Source organism: Asterias amurensis, chromosome 9 (assembly GCF_032118995.1).
Source record: "Asterias amurensis chromosome 9, ASM3211899v1".
Classification (NCBI taxonomy): domain Eukaryota; kingdom Metazoa; phylum Echinodermata; class Asteroidea; order Forcipulatida; family Asteriidae; genus Asterias; species Asterias amurensis.
In genome coordinates this window covers 1,099,930-1,125,211 of record NC_092656.1, presented here as the reverse complement: position 1 = coordinate 1,125,211, position 25,282 = coordinate 1,099,930, and the positions used below count along the sequence as shown (strand labels likewise).

The following is a 25,282-nucleotide window of genomic DNA, read 5'->3' as shown; positions in this document are numbered from 1 at the left end:
CAAACACATAACCGTTCTTGGTGACTCTTTTTGACGGTCGTTGACGACTAACTATTTTTCATGCTTGTACAGCGCCATTGGCCTGGCAGCTTGACTTCTCGATGGTAGTTTTAGCAAGTTTTACAAAGCGTGTGGTGGGTACAAATTGTTTTTCTACATCACACGCAATTTTCCATACAAAAACACAAGCAACAATCATTTCTGAGCTTGGTGGTTGTCGTCAGTAGTGCAAATATTTATGTGAAATACTTTATATTTGTAAATCAACTGAGTGTATTAAAGGTAATGGACAATTCTTTGTGTTTGGGAATTAAGAATGATGTACTTATTAACAAAGAAAACTAAGAAAGAAGAACATTTGTTTGAACTTTAGTTTATTAGTCTTACTTAGTGGCAAATTGGAAAGTTTATTGTTTTTGTCAAATTTTGTTTTTATTAAGATATAGTCAGTACTGATGTGATAATATGACTGAAAGAGTATGCACATTTACATTATCAAATGGGATGGGGGTGGGGGACTATGTACATGATGTAGTAGTTAGGTAGAAGCTTGGACCTTTTTGTAAAAGAAAAGGCAATACAAAATAAAATTAAATGTACACTACAGGGAGTACAGTATCTTGTGAGTGAACTTTAAAAATAATTAGGCCCTATAATTGTAACAAAATATTATTCAAGATTTAAAAAAGTTTTATTTATAATGTAAAAAAAGACGGCCGTACAGGTAGATAGTGCGCAGAGCCAGAGATTAAAATGTGGAACATGTATTAGTTGCGATGGATAACTTTCCGTATGGCGCCACCACTTTTTCACTCATTTTTACAAAAAGGGATATATCAATCAGGTAAATTAGGTACTATATTATTTTATTTCAAATGAAAAAGTGGTGGCGCCATACGGAAACTTTTCCGTACCAATAACGTAACCATCCTCCCGGCGGAGGAGGGTTAGTTACGTTATCGCAACTAGACAAGTTCCACCTGTTTTAAGAAATGATTGTGAAGTTGAGATAGAACGGAGATTATAGCAACTGTACATGGTGTATTTTTACTCGCACTATGTTTAGTTCACCGCACCAATTGAGTTCCATTTGTCTTTTCTCTAGCACTTTCAGTTCTCCAACTTTTGTTTATGATAGCACTTTTGTGTCCGATCTGCACTCCACCAAGCACTCCACCAGCTTAACGTCCTCATTTCAAGATCCTGCCGAGTTACAAATGTAAACGTAGATGTAAACATGTCACAAGAATATTGTTAAGTTTCAAATCCTACTAATCTGTTTGTTTTCTTCAACAAACCAAAACTCAAGAGCATCAAAGGAGAAGGACATTCATTTAAAAATGGATCAGATCAACTTTGTTGGGTGCATGCTGTCGTTGGACTGTGGTGAATCTCTTGGTACTATCCATGGTGTAGTAACAGACGTCAACAAAGACAAACAGACCATTTCACTGAAGAAGACGTTTAGAAATGGCGCCCAATGTGATGTCCAAGAAATAACAATCCTGTAAGTTGGATTTGAAACTTTGCATGGTAGAAATACGATATAGGCCCCTAGAAAAGTTTGCGGTAACACCATGTAATGATAATTCTCTAAATAAGTTGGGGTGGTTCTGAAAAGAACCGTTGGTTTCAACTTGATGTTTTGATCAGTATGCTCTGATTGCTTCTGGACAAAGTTGCATGATACTAGAAAGCTTTCTCCAGAAGACTTTCAGAGCATACTGATCGAAATGTCGAGTTAGAACTTACAGTTCTTTTCAGAACCACCCCAACTGAACAACTCATTTAGAGATAATCATTACATGGTGTTACCGAAATCCTGTAAGGGGACCATTTCACTGACCTAAGTGGGAAAACAATAATAATAACAACTACCAATAACAAATGTTAAATTTGCATTGGTGATGAAGAATAATCTTTGTATTTTGTACTCAGACACCGTAGTGTGTTAAGCACTGCATAATTTATCAAGTCCAGTATGATAGCCAGTGTAACACTCCAGTGTTTTCTCACTTGAATGGGGCACAGCATTTTTCCTCGGGTAAGGGGCACTTCAATGGGCAGCAACCACAATTGCTGTGGGTTACTTCGAGACCTGGGTTTGAATTTGTTCACACTGGAGTTTACATAGTCATCTTGAATTTGGGAATAATGTTGTATCTATAAATAAAATATTTCTTATATCTTAATGAATAACATTTTTCAGGGCTTCGGACATCAGGGATTTAACAATATTGAAATCTCTTGACGAGGAAAACGACCCAACAGGAATAACATCCAAACCCAACACGGACTCGACCCAAAGAAATGGCACAAATAGCATCAGCTATAACAGTATCCCAAACAATACTAAACAAAACAAACCACAAACTAACGGAGGCGGACAAAGAACGCCCAAGAAACAAGAGCGTCAACAAGGGAATTCAAACAGCCGGACACCCACCAAGAGAGAGGACATCCCAAATCATAGCAGCTCAGGTAATAAGTCAGCAATATACTCAGGCAGTCATCACTCGGCATTTCAGAGAGTCCAGAAGGATGAGGTCAGAGATCAAGGGTCAGAAGAAGAACGAGAGGTCAACGAGGACAAAGGAAGGAGACAAAGATACCATTCAGGTTAGACTTTTAAAAAATTTGATGATTACAAATATGAATGTTGTTTAGTATAATAAAGAATATTATTTGGTGTTACTCTTACTCCAACATGTGTATTGTACTGTAGACACGGTACCTTCCACAGTTCTTTGAAAGAAAATAAATAATCCTCATGCATATTACTTGGCTAAGATTCGAACAAACAACCAATGAAACAAAAATGGATGGATTCTGCCGGCTTGTAATTTTTGAAGTTATCATGGAACAAAAAATAAAGGGGCTTCTCATCATGAAACAAAATCCAAATTACTTTAACTTATGTTAGTTTGCTTATTTTTCAGGCAATTTTGAGCCCAACCAGAAAGTCAGGTCATCTCCCCGCAAAGTGGAAGGCGGTCAGAAGCAGCGACGAGGTGCTGGAGTCAACGCAAGAAACGCAGAGTGTTTCAGCGCTCCTGTTGAGTCATACCTCTCCCCAGACTTTGACTTTGACAAGAGCATGAAGTCCTTTAACAAGGCTGCTATTTTTGAAGAATTTGCCTCGACGATGTCTAGCGGTGATGGCAAGAGGAAGTCTAAGAATATCCCCCATGATGAGGACATCATATTAGATAACATTCCAACGTTTGTTCATGATAAGGGGCACGGGCAAGTAAAGTGCTCTTCTTATACCTCAGGTAAAGATCTTCTTTCTTTTCTTTATTTATAAAAGGTGTTTTTCTCCGTTCATCTTTTGTGAGCTGGAAGGAACAGGGCAGAAATACCTGCACAAAATAAAAGTTGTGTCTTGTAAAAGGTGCTTGCAATGTACCAGAAACACCAAGGTTAACTCCTACTCTTACACGCTTAAGTGTTCTGGGTTCTTTAATGTGCACTACCAATCCTAGCACATGGGACCTAGGGCTTAACTTCCCACCTGAAGGACAATGCAATAGACCGATCCATTAAGCTCCGCCCCCAATGCGTATTGACCAATCACAACGCAACGAAGGTCTGACAAATAAGGTCCGACATGTGTGCGCAATTATTGGCGCGCGCGGCAGAGTTGTGCAGAAAGGCATTGGGGAGCCCCACGTGTTCTTGCTCACACGTGCGTTGTGGGCGGAGCTTACTGGATCGGTCTATTGCGCCCTGGACATGCGGCCCAATTTCTAGTTGCAGTCAATCAGTAATGATGTTGATTATCTGGCATGGAGGCTTTACACACTTTACTTGCTCAACTAAGTTCAATTTGTCGGCTTGTTGAACTGCTTTTGGTGTTCAAAACAAAGATTTTTTTGGGAAAGCTCTTTTGAGTACTGCTTGCACAAAATAAAAGTTAAAATTCTTGTAAAGGGTGCTTGCAATGAACCAGAAGCACCATGTTAAACATGGCGTCTATCCAACAAAATTGTTTTGATCTTTGGTTAACAAATTCCTCGGCCTGTGTTTCTAAAATAAATTATAATTGGTACTGAATATTTGATTATATATAAAACAGAATCTGGTGTAGTTGTTCCCACTTTTGTTTTGATCTTGAGTTACAAAATGCCTCGGCCTGTATTTCGAAAATAAATTTTTAATTGTACTGAATATTTGATTTTATATATAAAACAAAAATTTGTATTTTGTATGTGTGTTGTATTTGATTTAATATATAACAGAGTCTGGTGTGGTTGTTCCCGCTGTGACTGTTGATGTGATCCAGAGGTTATTCCAAGCAGCTGAGAAGCTTGGCTTGACTACCGAGAGGAGACTGGAGGCAGGAGGTGTTTGCATTGCTAGGATGGCTCTGCATCTCATCGGTGGCAAAACAAGGTACATTGACAACCCAAACCCATCATTAAAGCTGAGTCACACTGCAGCTATAAGGAGTACGATAAAGACGCAAAGAGAACGCATTCTGTTGGTTGAGTTGCTCCACGCATAATACGCCTGCGCTTTAATCAACCAATCGAGGGCGTGCGTTTTTAACGTTCTTGTTTTGTTTTTGTTATCGAGGCCTGTGTGATCAGGCCTTAAACCTACTACAGAATTTGCGAGGAGTGAGATTGTCGTTGACAAAAACAAACCAGGGGCCTGTTTCACAAAGCTCTAGAATTCATCTTAGGATGAGTTGTCAGTATCACCAAAGTGATTTGTGTTGTAGCGTCATACTTTGCTAAGCAATTAAGATTGATTTGGGGTTGAAGGTTGAACAAGAAATAAATTTACTTGAGCATGATTTTGACCATCGACCTCCGGATTACAGGCTGGTGTTCTACCAACTGAGCTATCTAGCCCTACGTTGGCAGTCTCCCTATTTTGTCAATATCTCTGTTCTGGGGTTATTCGCAGTTAAGACCAATCTTAAAGTCACCTGGAAATAGATCTTTTGTTCTTTCAAACATAAGAGTATATGCTTACGAACAATAAAACAATTTTTGTAGTAATTGTTTGTCACGATTTATATGTTTAAAAAAATATATAAAGTTGTTTGGGGGGCTGACTCCGCCTACCCCTTTTGTGACATCAATCGAGGCAGACTTTGCCTGCAATGCGTATAGTAAACATACGTGCAAAGTACATGTACGTCCAAGTCGTGAGTTGGTACATGTCAAAAAGTGTTTTTCTGCATTCAGCAGCAATACACCTGGTCGGCATTGCCGGAAAAAAACGTACAAACTCACGATTTGGTCCGTACATGTACTTTGCAATTGTGTTTACTCTACGCATTACAGGCAAAGTCTGCCTCGATTGACGTCACGAACAGCGCCCTCTCGGGTCGAGGTCTACTCTTAAATTTGTAAATAACATAAGAACTGATTTTTCAAAACCTTAGCTAACTGTTTATTCACATTCCACTCATCAAAACACATATATTAGTGACAAAAGCTTTATTTTGAAAAAATACCACTTCCAGGTGACTTTAAGTCTTTGTGAAATCTAGCCCGTCTTTGGTTGGCTCAGGTCTAGGCATGTAAAGCTTCATCACAAAGAACACAGAAGCAAGAAAACGAACATTTAAAAGTTTTCAGATGATGAGATGCTTGGAATCGTTTTGTGATGCCAGTGTACAATCTAGGTATCATTTACCTGCAGTGCATGAAAAACAAGCTTTGTTTCTTGCTGAATCTATCTCAGATGTTCATAAAAACTTCTTTGTGTTTTCACTAATTCTCTCTCATCACATAATTACAAAATCTAGGTAAGACGTTTAAAGATGCTATGTCAGATTTTTGGCCCCAAACATTAAAAAATAGATTTTTTAGAGTGAATTGTATTTCAAAGAGTATCACCCGCTCTAACGTAAAAAGGTTTAACTTTTACTTTTAATGGTCAGGAACCATGACAAAAATTTAAAACGTTTCTTATAAAACACATAAGAATTGGTCACGTGATATATTGTCGGGATCCCTACAAAAACTAATTTTGGGCACTTTATTTCACTGCTACTAGTAATTGGCGGATTTCAAAAATGGCTCAAATGAAAGCTTGTTACTTTCTCGACCCCCATCAAAATACCTATTGAATTTTAAATCAACATTTTTTTGTCAAATCGGCAAAAAATCTGACATAGCATCTTTAAGGTCTTGAATTTCGTTTTTGAAGGGACGCATCCATTTTCGTCTGTTAAGGGGCAATTCTATGAGGATATAGTAAATTTGTAGTGATATTTTGCAAAGGGCACCACAGCAAAAGCACAAGGCACCACAGAAATTGATGTGGATGCCATGGGTTATTTCAAGGCCTGCCTTTTATGCACAGACACAACCATTTACTTAATAACTCTGTTTTTGATTTTTGTTTTCCCTGGAACACAGCCCACCGTCTATTTTAGTGGTCTGCGGTCCACACCTCCAGGGTGCTCAGGGTATCAACTGCGCCCGCCACTTGGCCAATCACAACGCCAACGTCAGTCTTTTCATTCCTAACTTTGCCAAGATGCCTGACGTGCTGATGACAGAGCTCCGGTTATTCAAAGAGACTGGTGGATTCCACGTCACAAGTATTAAAGGTGAGATCAAATGATGAATCTATTTTGTCCCTGTCTGATTTTGTAAATGACCACTGTTTAAATGTTCACTAGTGTGACACACCGTAAACAGTGCCAATGTCACACAGTTTGGCACAAACTTACAGTTAAAATAAGTGTTGTTGTTTTTAAAGCTCTCCTTCTCATTGCTTGATGTGCTGATAAACCCAGTTTAGAGTTTTGGCAGGAAGTGCCTAGTTTTTGGCTTGGAGCATCACAAATGTTAAAATATGCCATTGAGGGAAATTTAATTCTCTGAATGCACAATGTCTCTGTGGAAAAAGTAGTCAAAAATTTTCTTTTAATTTTGTGACACTAGATTTACCGGAAGCACCTCAGGATGTAATCATTAACGCCCTGGACAGCTCTTACGACACCTTGTTATCAAAGCAACCATGGCACAAGAGCATCGTCAGCTGGGTCGACAACAACAAGGCCTCAGTGTTGTCCATCGACCCAACCCTAGACCACAGTGTCAGGAGTAAGTGGTCGGTGATCACAGCGCTACCTCTGTCGTACAATAACACCAACACTGGTATGCTGTATCTCTGCGATGTTGGAATCCCAAGTAAAGTGTTCAGCATGGTCGGTGTTGACTACGTTACTCCCTTCAGAAATAAGTTTGTGGTTCTCCTCCACAATCGTTAGATGTGGTGCAATTTAAATTCAGCAATTGCGTCAAAAGATCATTCAACTTGAAAGTGTTCACCGGATAAAATCAGGGCCCAATATCACACCAAGTGCTTGACAAAAAAAAAGAACCGAGTAAAAACAAGTGGTTTCCAGTTATTCATGTTGGACAATACATGGTTTCTTGGCTGGTAACCTTGGCCTATTTTTATGGCCCTAATTTCCACAGATTTATGAGCGTTTGCAACCCCCACCCCACCCAAAAAGTGACATACATGTTGTTGGTTTTACTTCAAACAAATGTTACAAAATATTTTTTTACAGTGTATTGTTAAAGACGATGTGGTTTTTAAATGTTTGCCATTTGTCATAATATTATTAAAATATGGGTTCAAAAAAGAAAAATTTACTGAGCTATCTAGGCAGTCTCCCTATTTTGTCAATGTCTTTTATCAGGGATTTAGGAAATAGGAAAACTGCCATATTCAATGTGGGATTGCTCCAGAGGTAAGCAATTTCAAGTACCACTTTAGTCAATTTGTCTTTTTTCAACCCAAAATGATTTACCCGGTCAGTTTCTCTTACATTTAATTTATTAGAATGATTGACAACGGCTTTCAGAAGCAGCTTGTGAATATAGATTATAAGTATTTTCTTTTGCTTGACAGTCCATGCATCAAGTATGATGCAGTTTGTGAATTACTGACAATTCTATGTGAAGACAGCGAACTATTTTTCTTTAAATGTCTACAAATGTATCTTTTAGGCTAGTATATAAAGTAAGAACTTATAGAGCTTTGGGTCATTTGTAAAAGTGAAAAAGCCATGTCCGCATTTGGAAAACATAAGCAGTGTTGTGGATAGTTGCCTTGTTATGGATTTTGCGTGACTTGTGAACCAGCTTTAAGTGTAGGAAAGACTCAAATTCTTGTTTCCATCTTGTTTTTTGTTTTGTCTTCTTAGAAAGTTGTAAAATGAATGACTGCTGTTAAATAGTCACAAAAGTTTTTGGCACAGAAAGAACAAGTGCTCTGTATGCTAGTGATGTACATGTACAAAAGCCTCCAGTTGGACGGTGGAAAGTGTCAATATATTTGTTTGTACAGTGTTCTTTTTTTTTTAAACTTCCTGTTTGAACCTTATACCTGTTCAGAGAGTATCATTCCCCTAACTATTGCTGTATGGAGAATTTTAAGCTACAACTCATTTACACTGTACATGTTTTTGGTTTCTTTAAAGGAAAGAAAAAGCACTTCTTACAACCTTGTCACAAAACAAAAGTTGTGAAGAAATTTATGAATGAAAGTTTTTGTATGTCATTGTGGAAAGTGAGAGTTGTATTAGCAGGCCTGATGCTTCGATTTTGAAAAAAGAAGGGCACCAAGGCTTATTCTCATTGGTAATGGAGAGAAAATCATAAATTGTTATTTGATTTTTGGGGTTGAACAAAGAATTGACTAGAGTGGGATTCGAACCAATGACCTACGGATTAATGTGCCGGCGCTCTACCAACTGATATATCCAGCCCTATATGGGCGATCTCCCTACAAATTTGTATTTGAACAGTTTCAAGGGGCACCCAAGGCAAAGGCTATGGACAGTGGGAGCAGTTGCCTCTGTTGCCCTTTGTGGAGTATCGGGCCTGTATTCATGACCTTATTTCTCAAATCCAAATCCGAGTTCTCGATTTGGAATCTGAGTCTTCAGTCTAAGTCACAAAAGTGTGTCTGGAGTTGGACTTGAGTCCGAGTTATGAGTCGTACAACTCTTGGAAATTTCTACATATTTGTGTTTCTTGAAAGAGAACAAAAAGTTGAAAAGAAAATTAACATCCAATTTTACCTCAGTTTTATAAAGATAGTTAAGTTAAGTATAAAGAGAAGATATTTTTAACATGGAAATACTTTCTGGTTTGGTACTTTTGGTTACATAAATGACATGTATGGTTTTGATAAACATCAAGTATTTTATAAGAACAAATGTGAAGGTTGTTTTCACTTTATAAAGTAAATTATCCTGTTCATTTAGCGAACATTTTGAAATGTTTAATAACCTTTGTGTTTGAACAAAGATTTTTTTGTACTGATGACGATGTACACCATTGATGGTGGTACACCAGTGTATTTCGAAAAAGTACAGTAACTTTTCTATTGATATTTCCCCCTCATAAGCTTTGAATCACAAGGATACAATATGAGAACTTATGTACAGTACATTTACCCCATGAACATTTCTGTTTTTTAAATAATTGAAGAAAAAAACACATCTTAGTTAATTTTTTTAAGGAAAACCAAACCATGGAAAATGTATTTTCTGTTATTTTATGTTATCGTTTGAAAAGGAGACATTTATTGGTGTTACTGATAATATATTCTTTGGTTAAAGGCACTGGACACGTTTGGTAATTGTCAAAGACCTGCAGCCATATCATGAAACGCTAAGATTAATCTCGAGTTAGGAGTTAGGACGAGTAACATGTCCTAACTTAGGATGGGTTTAAGTTGTCCTAACGTCTTCTGATACGGAACTAAACTCATTTTGAGTCCTAAGATTAATCCTAAGTTAGAAAGAGTTTGGTGATGAAATCGAATGCACTATTCTCACTTGGTGTGTCCAACAAACCTGGGAAAATTTTGGCTCAATTGTTCATAGAATTTGCAAAAGAATAATGAAAAAAAAAACACCCTTAATGCATTACCTTGTTTGCTTTCAGATGCATAATAAAAGGCTTCAGCTACAGTCTTTTATTACTTTGACTGAGAAATTTGGCAGTTGCCACCCTTAGTTGTACGCCTTTGTATCATTTCTTGTGTACATGTATTTAAGATGTAATTCTCAGGTTTGCATTGTTGCCTTCTGTCATTTCATGTTGTCATTTTGTCACTTCTCTTGTCATTTCATTGACAAGAGAAGTTTTGATACAATAATAAGAACAAATTGTTGAAAACTCTCAAGAGTAGTTGTAGTCCCTTGGACACGGCCTCAGACTCTTCACATCTCATAAAAAAGGTTAACTTGGGATTTACACAAATCTTTCTCCTTTGTTTTACCCCCATCATGCAAAGGTGCAAGCTCTACTTATTGAACTGTATTTTACTGATCCATTTAAGCTCTAAGACCCAAAAGAATCAAACTAATTTTCAATTGGGTTTGGAAGAGGTCCATTTATATGTTTATGAAGGTTTCCTTCATCAATGATTTCATGATAATAGTTGTGATTTCCTTTACGTCATTGTGTGTTACAAGATCGCTGAATAAAATGCTTTCAAAGGCCTACCACAATGAAACAGTTCTCGAGAATATTTTGTGTAAAGGAGTCGCAGGATATATCATGTCCATGTGGGGACAGAGGGAACCCCCCCCCCCCAATGTTTACAAAATGCATTTTCTTGTACAGAAAATATACCCCTCCTCCCCACCACCAAAAACAAAACAAAAAACATCTTCCTGCGAATTGAGAGATGGGTGGGCCTACAAATTGTCATTGAAGGGGGGGGGGGGGGCATTATTTTTTATTTTGATAATTACTGAAATATTTATGTAGATAACTGGCTTTGTTATGAAATTATAATTGATTTTTTTATTTTATTAGATTGTTATGAATCAATCAATCTTTTTAATTTACTAATTAGTTTACTTGAAAGGTTTTCGACATCAAACTATGGGTATAATTCCTCATAGACTCGTTTCATTTTTAAAAAGCGTTGGAAAATTCTCGATTAAAATGATATGAAGTTTTACCAGAACTTGGAAAGGTATTAAGTGATAGCCGGATCTATATAAAGTTTCTGGGAGGCGCATACAATGCAGCATTGCCTAATAAAACAGTCGTCTGATTTTCATTTCCCCTGCGGCTGTTCGGTAAAATCGTGACGTCACATTCTGCCATTTTCACCATTCATTTACACACCATTCATTTACACAGGAGATTTAGCCAGAGAGCCCCTCTCTTTTATCGGTAGAAACCCGTGTGAATCGCAATGAACGGGAATCCAATATTCGCAGACCAGGGGCCTCTACCAACATTTGGGCATCTCACAAATTCTCCCGCAAACTCCCTGGGTTCCAAGGACTTGAAAATAACTCCGGAGTTGGTGAATCGTAATCATAATCAAGACAGTTTTCCTGTGATATTGGCTGGAGTTGCTAGTGGGGATCTCTCAAATCAAGATGGCGGCAGTGAAGACAGCGACGAACGGGGAAAAGTTGCACATAATTTGTCGTGCCAGAAGAATTGTGTGGACAGACTTCCCGATGACATTCTTATGTTCGTCGGCGAAGGGAATGACGATGACAGCAACAGTTCACACACCGCCGTGAATGTTGCTTTGGAATCCTCTTTTTTAGAGGGTCAGAACGCTGTAATTTTGCCGCTAGACAGTGACTTGCACTTGCGCGGAGTCCGGGGGCATGATGAAAGAGATAGCCCCGTGAATTTGAACCACACAGCGGATGAACACAACCCGGAAGTAGTGGCCTCCATGGCGCTACCGATACCGGTTGCAATTGTGCAGCACCACGATACAGTTCCAATGCTACTTTCTTCCAAGTCCAACTCCCCTAAAATAGACTCTCTGGGTGTGAACACATCTAAGATGATGGATCCTGAAGTGGGTGGCGGTAGCAATCACCAGAGACTTGCAACTACATTGGCCACCATGTCTGCTGCAGGAGGAGGGGGAGGGGCGTCGGTCCTCGATTTGGGGGATGGCAGCGGTTTTAATGTTCGCGATTTGAACTTGGTCGGTCTTCCAGAAAATGCGGGGATCGTGAATGTTATTCCAGGAGTGAATATGTCTCCAGGAGAACTGGTCACAAGTATTCCATCTCCTTCCACCGTTTGTCTTGAACCATCAACTTCTGAGATTGTCCACAAGACTGTCGTCTGTGATGAACCGACGTCAGAGTTGAGCATGACGGCACCACTGTCAAATTCTACCGTCACAATACCCACGATCATCGATCCGCATGCTGTGAGCATTTTGAATCCTGGTCAGTTGGAACTTAACGTAGCAACAATCCCAGTCAGCGGTACTTCGCTTGGTCAACCCATCATGTACGTGATAACAAGCCGAGACCGAAACACTGGCGCCACCCAGCGATTCCGCGTCACTGTGGATGCTGAATCTGTAGCAACAGCCCCCATCGGGACTATATCGCTTAATGGGGAGTTACCCTCGCTGCAGATTGGTAGTCACTGGGTTGTTGAGCAGCAGTCTGCAGTCCCAGTGGCTGGATTAGTTAGCGGAAATATTCTATCTGCAGATGGTTCAACAGGAGTTGCAGGTGTCGTTGATGGAGGTGGAGACAACGCAACTGTTACTTTGAACACTCAAGTAGTCCCAAGCTTAGAAACAGAATCTGCAACGGCTCGGCTAATAAAGACTGAATTAGGTACAGCAATGAAACTGTTAACGTCGTTCGTTAGTTTCTCTATACCATGCATGCCCGATATGTTGCAAAGGGAGGGATTTACCACCCACTAACCCACCCCAAAAACAATTCCCTTATAGCAGAGTTGTATTTACTCTTGGCTTAAAACACAGTGAATGTCAGTCACTTCATACCCAAGTCACTTCGCACCCAAGTCAATTCTACATAACTTGTTCATGTTAGCTTGAAAGTAAATAAGTAATGCATAACCCAGGGCCAGGCGTAGTGATTGAAACACAAGAATAAAACACAGTTTTTTTCCAGTAAACTAAAATTCGGCAATTACCAATTCCATACATCATGCACGCCTATGATAATTAGGTTCTTTGCTTGGAAAGGTCTTTTGTCACATTGTTTGTTGATATTGACAAATTAGGGCGACGACCAATATTGGGGCTTAACAGCTCAGTTAGTTTCTGGATGTTAATCCGGAGGCCAGAGGTTCAAGTCCCACACTAGTCATTTTGTGTTTGTTCAAACAAAAACAGTATTTATTGAAGCAAGAAAATGGTTCAAAAGTTACACTCTTTTAAATGTCACCTTGTATTTTGTTCCTTTTTTCAGAATCTGGTGATGCATCTGAGAACTACACAACAGGTTACCTCCGGAACAAACGGAATGTCAAAGATGTAAGATCCAAGTTTGCCAAATTGCATTAATACCAGGAGCAATAGACCTTTATCATGCTGCCTTCATCTTGTTCATGTTATTTGTATCCAAAAGCAGAAATCCACTGCTAAGAAAGGAACAAGACAATTTTTCTTCCAGCCTCAGTTTGGTTACAATGGTTCAAATTGGAGAAAAATCAAGATGGCCACACCATGATAAAGGTCTTAGTTTTGCCCTCCAGAATGTTTTATTTATAACCATGACAACCATTTGGCCGTGTGATTAATGTGGTTATGTCTTAAACATTCTGTATGTTGAGAATCATCAATGTTTTTTTGTAGGCCTAAATAACTGTTGTTATCTGAAAGGTTTTCTCATCTATTTGATGACTAAATAAACCAAGTTTTAAGTTTTGGCAGGAAGTACCTTGTTTTGGCGTGCATATTTGACCTTCCTACAGTCTGACCATTCAAATTATTATCCACCAGTTTGGTTTTGAACAAGGAAATGAAAGGGTAGGCGACAAGGTCTTCGACAGCCATTTAAATCTGGCAGGGTTGACCTGTGGCTATGGGTTAAAGACCAAACCAAAGCTGAGGTCATTTACCGCATGTCTATTAACGTTTTAAATGGCCATTTAAGACAGTCACCACTTTTTAAAATCTTTCAGTTATTAGTTTAAAAACAAAGAAAACAAATCTTTACAAGTTGATAACTAGATTGTTTAGACGTGGCTCACCTTTACTCTGCGTTTTACTTATTAAGACCTTATTGCCTACTCTGTTGTTCCTGTATCTTATTATCGTCAATGGCGTCAACTCCTCTTCACTGTTTTGTTTTAAAAGGAAAAGGTGATGTGCTGTACATTTGAAGGATGCAATGAGATCTTCACAACCAAGAAGAAATTAAAACTTCATCAATTAATCCATGCTGACGATAGGCCACATAAGGTAATTTATTCCTAACCACCATCCTTCTAAAACCATCGAAATGCAACCCAATTGAAATAAACAAACAAAGGGTCTATGCCAAATTTCATAAAGAACTGCTAAGCACAGACAAATCTTGCTTAGCAGAAACGGGTAAACAGCCAACACTCCATCAAGTTTACATGATGCCACTGGTGCCACACTCACTTTTTGCTTAGCAAAGACATTTTCTATGAACAGTATTTTATGCTAGAATGGCTTTATGAAATTGGACCCCGGTAAAAGTGAAAAAGGTCATTTTGTTTTTACACTCCCAAGCAATGAACATAGTAACAGTTGCTGACAAAATATTTGTTAATTTTTTTTTCAAGAATTCCTACAAAATACTCAGTAAAAAAAACCTGTTTTGATTTTGATTTTGATTTTACATTTGATTGCAGGCCTGGAACTACAGGGAGGGAATGGCCTCTGTGGCTCCTGGTCTTGGCCTTTGTGCCTCTTCAAAAGTTTCCCATAGACTTTATGATTTTCCAATAGAGCTGCCCTTTGCAAAATCAAAATGGCATTGCCCTCTCAAAGATGAAATTCCAGGTCTGCTGTAGCTTTTTGTGATAGTTTGATACAATATATTGACCAAGTTTAGTTTCTTGTTGCAGTGTACTGTAGATGGATGTGATTGGACTTCAGGTCTGCTGTAGCTTTTTGTGATAGTTTGATACAATGTGTTGACCAAGTTTAGTTTCTTGTTGCAGTGTACTGTAGATGGATGTGATTGGACTTTCCCAACCTTATACAAACTTCGGCGACATCTTGCAGGCCACGGGGGTGAACGACCATTTCATGTAAGTAAAAGAATTTAAATTCAATTAGTGAGTCATACACCAGTCACTGTTTTAAATAGTAAGTTGAGATTGAATCATTTAAAGGCAAATTACACCTTCGGTTTTAATCCAAATATAGTTGTAGATAAATTAAAACTGACATGTGAAAAGTTCATTGGCGTTTTTGAGATATCATCGAAAATCCTGAGCGAATACATATAGTCAGCGGCGTAACTAGACATTTTCATTTGGTGGGGCAAGTGGGGGCAAAGATTAAATTTGGGGGGGCCAAAGAAGTGCAAGATTATTATTAAATGTGTTAACTGATATATAGTTGATACACACCAATGCAGTTCTAAAACAGTCTACATAGTCAGCAGGTAACAAAAGATTGCGAAAACAACAACATCTTAGAGAACTTGTCATTTTGTATAAGATAAAACTTTTTGACTGTATAAAAGGATTAAATTACCAACTGTGGTCACCAAGTACCAACTTAGAGTTGTACACGGCATTCTCAACTAGGCTTTGTGGGTGTGTAAATACCCAAAACATAATAATATTAGGCCAATTAAAAATAGAAAAATAGAAGTGTTTAGCGTCCCCGCCCGCTTCCTTTTTACAGGACACCTCTTTTTTTTCTTAATTTTTTTTTATGCAAATTTTTTTTGTTTTTGTTTTGAAAAAGGGTTATTTTAAATGATCTCAGCAAAAAAAAAAAATCTGAATGTCTTGTCTGAATGCCTTGACCAAACTGTTTCATTAATGTTTTGTGTATTTCAGCAGCAGAAAAAACAGTTGATATTTGACATTCATGGCGGCCATCTTGAAATAAAAAATAAAAAGCCCCTCCTCCTTCCTTTTTTTTGAGAAACCCAGACACTAAACATGTTTCTTTTTTTTACTCGGCCTTATTGTAACAAGTAAAAAAAATACAGGATCGAAATTGTGGGTGTTTAATAATCACATTTTAGTTATGAAACGGATATTTAAAATAGGCCTACCTCTCAATTGCACCGCTTGCTTCAAAGGAGAAGAAATGGTCTAAGCAACCTTTTTCGCTGGCCATTGTTTGCTGTTGTAAATTTCTCTGTAGTGCATCTGACCATGGAGGTAGAAATTTCTACCTCCATGATCTGACTTTGTGTTTACGGAGCTATTGGTCTGCGTTCAGACCACCACGTATTTAACAGAACTTTGTCACATCCTGCACTCTCTGTAACCGCAAAACCACAACAAACATTTACCGCCAATACGATCGCGCGCGCGTTTCCACGCATTTTTCATGTTATAGTCCACATAGGGCCTACTGATATGAGTAAAAGTTTTCCTTTTTACGACAGCATTTTATGCAGCCTTAAACGATTTATATATAAGCCCTATGTATAAGAATATACTTATCTCTGATTTCATATGGGGGGGCAAGAGGGGGGGGGGCAAGGGTTCTGAGCGGGGGGGCGCCGGCCCCCCCTGCCCCCCTCTGGTTACGCCACTGCATATAGTCCAAGCAGGATGAGTAACACAATCTACGCTTCTCAGATACAAATTTTGGGGCATATAAACTTAAATGTTTTTATATAGCCACATTACTTTAAAGTGAAATGTTTTTTCAAAATGCCTTACACTACCGAAAGCTGCTGTAAGCTTTGAGCGAAAAATTTGCCATTGATTTAAAGAGTGGTTACCAAATGTATTTACCCATTTCACCTGACGTCATCATCAGAAAAATCTTGAATGCGCCATACTGGTGGGCAATTTCACTGTGCGTTTTCATATATAACTCTATGCCGTGCGTTATGCAGTGAAGTGTGCATTTTAGGCGACATGTATTAATACACGTAAACCTAATTGCCCACCAACATGGTGAGCCTTGCATCAGTCGCCGCATGTGACGCGTGTGCAAGGGGTCAATACCTTCCCTTTAAGACCAAGCACAAATATTTGCTTTTCTTTGTTTGTTGTCGGTGTGACAAAATCAAAATGTTGTTTTTCTTTCTTTGTTGACAGTGTGATCAATGCAACGCTCCTTTCTCTACCATCTACAACCTGAAGATGCACAGAAAGAGACATGAACGGACGGAGTTATTCGTCTGTGACGTCAAAGACTGCAACTTGTCTTTCCCTACAATGATTAAACTCAAGAATCATCTTCGCGTACACTTTCCCGAGCGACGGATCAAGTAAGCAAGTTTTTTTTAATGATAATAATTGACATTCAGGCCTTCCGCTTGAGCTTTTTGTAAAGTAGCTCATCGGGCTAGTAAACTTAGGTTTACAATGTATGTGCCCCCTAAAGTTTTAATAGCCAAGATTTTTAACATTATATGTATCTTTATGATGCGTTATTGAATTACAACCAGTTTTATGGAAAAATTAAGTTCATTCACACACTCAAAATAAAACAAAACATTTTTAGAAATTTAGTATTCATATATCTGAAAAGGAATAAATATGAGTATTTCAATCAAAGTATGCCGCACAGTTTTTAGTAGCCCACAGAGCAAGTTGAAAAGTGTTTTCTAGCCTATGGCAGTTTTAACCTGACAATGTGCTTGTGTGAAGCAGAGAGCTGCGTTCACGTGATGTGGACCTGACAGCGTTGTGTTCTTAGGACAATTGACCCCTGCATATTCCTTTTAAAAAGGGTCTGAGTGCTTTGTGTTTTTAAAATGCTCTTTTTGAAAACATGAAGTAAATAATATTTATTCTTCCCTTAATCAGGTGTGCATATCCTGGCTGCAATAAATCCTTTACCACAACATGTGGTATGGGATCCCACTTACGTATCCACGAACGGAATGAGACTTCATTTCCTTGCCTCGTTGAAGGATGTAATAAAATCTACAACAAAGCGTGTCGGCTCAAGCTTCATATGAGGTCACACACTGGGGAGAGACCTTTCAAATGTACAGCAGAGGTAGGTTTCGTATGGAAACTCTCAGGACTAGAATAAATGGAATAGTAGTGGAAAAAATATAGGCATCTTGGCTTCAACCCATCAGAGACCATAGCAGTTGCAAGCCACTTGTACAAAAATGCCCATAGTGGCCACAAGCAGCTTGTACAAAAATGTCCATAGTGGCCACAAGCCGCTTGTACAAAAATGCCCATAGTGGCCACAAGCCGCTTGCACAAAAATGCCCATAGTGGCCACAAGCCGCTTGTACAAAAATGCCCATAGTGGCTACAAGCCGCTTGTACAAAAATGCTCATAGTGGCCACAAGCCGCTTGTACAAAAATGCTCATAGTGGCCACAAGCCGCTTGTACAAAAAATTCCCATAGTGGCCACAAGCCGCTTGTACAAAAATGCCCATAGTGGCCACAAGCCGCTTGTACAAAAATGCCCATAGTGGCCACAAGCCACTTGTACAAAAATGCCCATAGTGGCCACAAGCGGCTTGTACAAAAATGCCCATAGTGGCCACAAGCCGCTTGTACAAAAATGCCCATAGTGGCCACAAGCGGCTTGTACAAAAATGCCCATAGTGGCCACAAGCCGCTTGTACAAAAATGCCCATAGTGGCCACAAGCGGCTTGTACAAAAATGGCCATAGTGGCCACAAGCCGCTTGTACAAAAAATGCCCATAGTGGCCACAAGCGGCTTGTACAAAAATGCCCATAGTGGCCACAAGCCGCTTGTACAAAAAATGCCCATAGTGGCCACAAGCGGCTTGTACAAAAATGGCCATAGTGGCCACAAGCCGCTTGTACAAAAATGGCCATAGTGGCCACAAGCCGCTTGTACAAAAATGCCCATAGTGGCCACAAGCCGCTTGTACAAAAATGCCCATAGTGGCCACAAGCCGCTTGTACAAAAATGCCCATAGTGGCCACAAGCCGCTTGTACAAAAATGGTCACAGTGGTTGCATGAGGCTTGTACCAAAATAATCAATTGAATACTGTGAAATAATAAAGGTTTTTGCACTTGTTTCTCCGATGACCAATTGAGCTGAAATTTTCACTGTTTTTTTATTTCCATGTATATGTTGGATCACATAAAGAGCTGATACTGGTCTTACTAATTGCCAATGTTGTTTGCCCGCTTAAAATAAGGGAGTGTAATTATGCCAATTGTAAGTTTGTCATAACTTTCCTCCAAGTTAAAGTATTTCAATCAATTTATTTGTTGATGATGAAAGGAATATGACATCAAAATGGATTTAACAAAATACCCAGAGATATTTACATATTTCTGCCTGGCATCTTCAAAAAGTATTTGTGCCACTATCAATATTTTTGAAGAGAAAAACTCCTGCAGCTTTTAGATTACAATTTACTCATGTCATATCATATTGCATATTTCCAGGGTTGTACATGGGCATTTACCTGTATACAAAAGCTGAGTCGTCATATGGTTCAACACACGGGAGACAGGAAACACATGTGTGACCGTCCTGGATGCCAAAAACTCTTTACTCGTTTGGAACATCTCAAGACTCATCTGAAAACTCACACCGGTGAGAAACCATTTGCCTGCCCTGAGAAAGGTAAATATAAAAGTAGCTTCAGCGATACATTGAGTCAAATAAGTACAACTAAAGAGAGGTTTGCAGTAACACCAGGTACATATATCTTTTGAAAACTGTTGGTTCTAATAAAGAACCAGTGATTAACAACTCTCTCATTAACCACTGAGGAGTTGACCTCGGGTCGACTGACTCTTCAACCGGTTCTTTTCAGAACCAACACTACTCAAAAGAGATTTTCACATGGTGTTGCCGCAAACCTCTCTTAGTTACATTTTTTTAAAAGTGGTGTGGCAGAGTATTCTAAAGCACCAGCCGTCGATTTCACCAAACTCTTCCTAACTTAGGATTAATCTTAGGACGGGTTCAGTTCCGTATCCAAAAGCGTAGGACGCATTGAACTCATCCTAAGTTAGGACGGGTTACTCGTCCTAACTCGAGATAGGATTGATCCTAGCGTTTCGTGAAATCGACTGCAGGCTCAAGATCTTGGCCTAATTTAATAGAGCTGCTTAAAGCACAAAAAGTAGCCAAGCACAACAAAATTATGCTTACCGGAATAAGGTTACCAGCCAAAATAGAATGTCACATGCACTACTTCTGACTGGTTTCCTGGTAGTCTTTGCTAAGCACAAAGTTTGTAAGCTCACCGTTGTGAATCATTACAAGGCGCTTCATTATGAATTATTATTATTAGATGTAGAACGTGTGCACTTTTTCTGTATCAAAAATGCACTGTTATTTTAACTTATATTGGATTTACAATTTATTTGTGTTTCCCTCCTGTGTTTTTGTGTATTTACTGTTTGTATACTTATTTGACATTGATGAATGTATTATAAATAAGTTGATGGACTTATAGATAATTGTTGTCTATTTTTTCTACAGTAGCTGGGACTCTCTGCCTAGCAATATCACAGAATTCTTTTCTATTTTTAAGGAGTGTCTTGAAAAATTATTCCTGTATTTCTTCTGTATTTTGTGTAACACTTTGAACTTTTTATTTAAAAAAGTGGTACACAACCTACCTATTTAAAATAGTATTTTTATTTTTGTTGATTTAAATTTGTTGAAATGTTTATTGAGCTTTTTGGCCGGGCTGTTAAAAGCACCAGATTCAAGCTCTGGTGTTTGATCAGCAGAGTGTGGGTTTGTGACACTTGTGTCCTTGAGCAAGACACTTTAACCATAAGCTTCTCTCCACCCAGGGGTAACTGGGTACCTGTGAGTGCAGAGATGGTTCTTGTGATTGATTTAGCCGGGTAGTGTATTTGTTGCACAAGGCTGTATACTCCCCAGGGAGCTGAGATGGTTTAAAGAATGACTTAAGGCTCAGTGACCAGGGGTATTGAATGTGAAGCACTTTGGGACGCCCTTCGAGCGTGAAAAACAATATTTAAAAATTAACTTTTATTATCATTATTATTATTAATGCTATTATTATTCTTATTTATGTGTAAATAATGTTTTTTTTTTAATGAAATTATCTGAACAAACAGGCCTAGCTATGTGTTCTTAACTTTAGGAATATCTTATCCTTTGCTATGAAGTATCATTCAGAAAAGAAGTGGATCATAGTTTAATTTCCCCCGAACAAAGATGTTGACAAAATAGGGAGACCTCCAATACGTATAGGGCTAGATAGCTCAGTTGGTAGAGCGCCGGCCTGTTAATCCTTTGTCAATTCTTTGTTCAACCCCCAAAATCGTAGTTTAATTTCTTAAAAACCAATTATTTGTTATCTAGATTGCAATGCCCGCTTTGCCTCGCGGAGTAGCCTGTACATGCATGTCAAACGTCATAAGGAGGGATACACTGCTAAGCAGAAACCACAATTCACCTGCCCAATGGATGACTGTGACTTGAGTTACTCCACTAAGGATGGATTGAAGAAACATATACTGACTGTGCACAGTGTCATGCTCCCAAGTAAGTGTTATTGGTGACGGGTGTTGTGCTAAAAACTTTTGTAAAACAGACCACCGGGCTAGTAAACTGTGTTTCGCTTGCCCCCAGGGTCCAACTTCACACACTCAAAAAATACCTATTATTCACATCTGAAAAAAGGGAAGAAAAATTGGCTTTATCAGCAAGTAGGTTGCACAGTTTTAGTAACCAAGAGGGCAATTTGAGAGAAGTGGTGTTAACTATCCCATAGTCATTTTGTATTTTGTTGTAAACAAAATTTTTGTATGGTCTAACTAAAACGTAACCTTTCCTTGTTGATTTGTAAACGATGTTGTTGTTTATGATAGGTTCAAGTAATGAGTCGGAGCTAGTCTACATTCCAACTGAGAACCCCCAAGCAATGGTTGACGCCATGACAGACCCTGGCATTCTACAAACCCCAAAAGGTAAACTTGAGCAGCCTTCAAGACTCGACCTCTACTTGTAAATTTCATTGGCTTGTGATTTTTCAATGGCTTTCCTTTTGTCATTAATGAAGATATTGTATGCCTAGATACTTTGTTATAAAGGTAGATTTTCTCATACTTCGGAAATGTAGCTCCACAATACCTCGCATAAATATACTGAATGTTGAAGCGCCTTGGGTGTCCCTGAGTGACGGATATGAGTTCTTTATAAGAAGCCACTATTATTAATCGGTTTCACTATAATTAATATAACATTACAAGTGCAGAAATACATGTGAATGAAGCAAAGAAAGTAACTGGGGTGATTATCCGCCCCCCCCCCCCCCCCCCGCCCCAGTATATAAATCATTTACTGCAATATACTTAACTGATATTATAACTCTTCTTCGATTAAACTTTCAGTGGTCAGGATAACTCAATCCGATGACAGCTCCAACAGCAACACCGCCAATCAAAGCTCTCCTATCACCCTGAAATCGGATACCACAACAAATACCTCAAGCAATCAAAGTAACTCCAACATCCCAACACCGTACACCAGTGTTGGGTTGATAGTTGATGCCTCTGGGGCACCAGTGAACTTTATCAACTCTCCTGCTCGACAGGAAGGGGTCGCTTCTTCAAGTGGTGCTGCCTCGTCAAGTGGTGCTGCTGGGGCCACTGGTGGTTTACACCATGAGAACTGGAGTGGGTCTGCTAGGACGGACTTTATGTATCGACCAGGTGGCAAGAAATGGAGAAGTACAAGTAAGGACTTACATTCATATAAACTTTCTCACTGATTTTTGCATTTCTGTAACAACACTATGTAGACATTTTTATTACTACATAGGTAATGATACGTTTAAATTCTTAGCACATATTCGTGCAGTGGTGCAGTTTTTATATTTTTGCAAGTGTGACATGCACTTGTAATTGGTCCAGCATCAGCTCTGGGCTCTGGTTGATGTTGGATACACCGTAAAATGTACACTGCTCCAGAGCCCAAACTAAGGTTTGAAAAAGCCCCCCACCCCATATATTTCTACCAAGGAAAGTTTGAACAGCAGGTTTTAAGTTTGTGGAAATTGAAACTCATTTTATTTTCTTCTTCTCCCGAGCAGGAAATTCTGAGAGTGGTGAATCTGAGACGGATGGTTCTCTCTCATCCTCCTACATTCCAACCAGCTTCAGTATGACAACCAGTGCATCGTTAACACTACGTGATCCTGCAACAGGAACACGCTATGTACAGACACAGCTTCTACAGGTTAGAAACATAGCTTTTCAACTTTGTTTCAATAGAAGAAATTATTTGCATCGGGGATAAAGAATACTAAATCAGGCCTTGGGCTGAAGCTTTCGTAAAGTAGCACACCAGGCTAGTAACCTGTGCTTTTAACTTGCCCCCAGGAAGTTTTAGTAGCCCAGATTTTCAACATGTGTTATCATGAATGTATCTTTCTAAGGTATTAGATGGTAGCGATCACAACCAGTTTAATATTAATAGTCAAACAGACTGCACTGTTTTTAGCAGCCTATAGGGCAAGTTGAGAAGTTGTCATTAAATCCCATTCCAGTGTTTTATTACACTGAAAACAAATAAGGGTTGGATTGTGGCCAAAATGTGTTTGTTTTCATTCAAAACTGTTGTTTGGCCTAATGACAATTTCCCGCCATTCTATGTTATTCCCTCCTTCAGGACGACCCCCCAGACGAGAGTGAACTAGCCTTCCAGTTGACCTCTCATCCCACGACTCCTGACCCCTCATCAGGTGACCTCAATGTGTCTACCATCTTGCCTGTTACTGATCCGACTTGTCACTCTCACTGTTCGTCATCTAGTGGAGTAGACTTCCTACAGTCTGACCATGAGACGGAGTCGTCTATTGGTGGGTTCCGAGAAAGTACAATTAATCTACAAGACTTAGAATAGAAATAAATATTCTTGGGCGTGCTAGAATTTGGCTCTCTATAGGTGCTTCTCACAATTCCCCTAATTTTGTTTTCTCGAAAATTTTACTTTTGTGCATAATGTGGGTTCTAGCTTTAAATGTGTCGGGAAATATCAAATTTACTGCTTTGGAAAGCCTGGTTCATTCTTTATGCAACCTGCGGGAGATTTTGGATTACTAGGTGGCAGCAGACCTAGCAGGTAAATTTTCATTGTTTACATAGTTGTGAGCATGTGCACATTACCGAGAAGAATGGATTTACCTAGTTAGTCAGCTGCCACCTAGTGTCCCAAAAAGTCGCCCATTGGAAAATATAGCACACTGATTGTTTGTGTCAACAACATTTAATTTCAGGCTATAGGGTGAAAATGTTTTGACTAAAGAAATGAGTCAATTATAATCCAGAGGCCAAGTTTCCTAAAGCTGTTAAGCAGAGGATATGTCTAAGCGATTTTTCTGCAAAAATTAGCAGGAAACCAGTCACACTTCCACTACATTTTATTAGCGCAATTATTTTGTGATAAGTTGTGTGCTGAAGCAGCTCTATAAAATTGGGGTCAGTTAAATCAGAGCAAAGTTAACACCAGACACCAAATTCATGAAGCTGTGGTTGGAACAGAATATGTTTAAGCACAGAAAACCAAAGTACCATCAAGTCCACACTGCTCGTGGCTGGCTCTCTGCTATTTTTTGCTAAGAAAATTAATTTTATTTAACAAGTTTATCTGCTTAGCAGTTTTATCTGTTAAGCAACTTTATCTGCTTAGCAGCTTTATGACATTTTTTTTAATGAAATTTGAATTACAAATTCAAAAGCAGACGATTTAATTTATTAACCATTACTATGTTATTCATTTAAAAAATACAGCTCTTTTTGTTGAAATCAAAATTCTGATTTTTTAAATGAATTCATCTATATCATTTCGTTCACAAAACTTATCTATCATAAATGAGGGTTATTTTAAATTTGTATTATTAAATGGCCTTTAAAGAGCATATAAAAGATTGACTTAAAAATGTAATTGTATTTAAGTATCGGTATTATTTGTCAGCAAATATTTATTTTGTGAAAGATGTAATAAACATGTGCATTAATCGTATATACAAAATGCAACAGAACACTTGCGTTTACCATTGTACCTTTGTCTTATTTGATTTGTTCGGTGGTATTGGAATTTTGCTTGGGGTTTTATTACTGTCATCATCGAGTGCGACGACAGCACAAGGTTTGACTTTTGCCTCAGTTGTGCCAATGCTTTGTCCAAGGAGAATTAGCAGTTGTAGTATTTCTCAGAAAGTGTGACATTTTACAGCATGGATGAAAGACCTCGGATTTCTATTTTCAGTATTTTAACCCCGCCCCCCCCCCCATTGATTTGTAATCGGATTTTTGTCACCATCACTAATTATTGTCACTATCATTAACAATTCCACATCGCTCATTTGGGACGGAGGCTTCTCCTTTAATCAGATTGGCCCTTCCAGATCC

The 25,282-nt window shown here is 38.7% G+C and overlaps 2 protein-coding genes across 2 annotated transcripts; both read left to right on the top strand.

Annotated features, from left to right (window-relative positions):
* Nucleotides 1-129: 129 nt before the first annotated feature.
* LOC139942097 (enhancer of mRNA-decapping protein 3-like) lies at nt 130-10,094 on the top strand. Its single transcript, XM_071938789.1, has 7 exons — nt 130-282; nt 1,310-1,507; nt 2,210-2,619; nt 2,940-3,275; nt 4,242-4,395; nt 6,381-6,574; nt 6,912-10,094. The coding sequence occupies exons 2-7, from the start codon at nt 1,341-1,343 to the stop codon at nt 7,238-7,240; spliced, it is 1,590 nt and encodes a 529-aa protein (XP_071794890.1). The 5' UTR covers nt 130-282; nt 1,310-1,340; the 3' UTR covers nt 7,241-10,094.
* Nucleotides 10,095-11,156: 1,062 nt separating this feature from the next.
* Nucleotides 11,157-24,880, top strand: LOC139942133 (uncharacterized). The gene is made up of 12 exons (XM_071938854.1): nt 11,157-12,616; nt 13,220-13,284; nt 14,110-14,214; nt 14,946-15,035; nt 17,022-17,194; nt 17,736-17,931; nt 19,325-19,505; nt 21,231-21,413; nt 21,740-21,838; nt 22,262-22,606; nt 22,963-23,108; nt 23,541-24,880. Exons 1-12 carry the CDS (start codon nt 11,203-11,205, stop codon nt 23,772-23,774), a joined length of 3,231 nt encoding a protein of 1,076 aa, XP_071794955.1. The 5' UTR covers nt 11,157-11,202; the 3' UTR covers nt 23,775-24,880.
* Nucleotides 24,881-25,282: the final 402 nt, after the last annotated feature.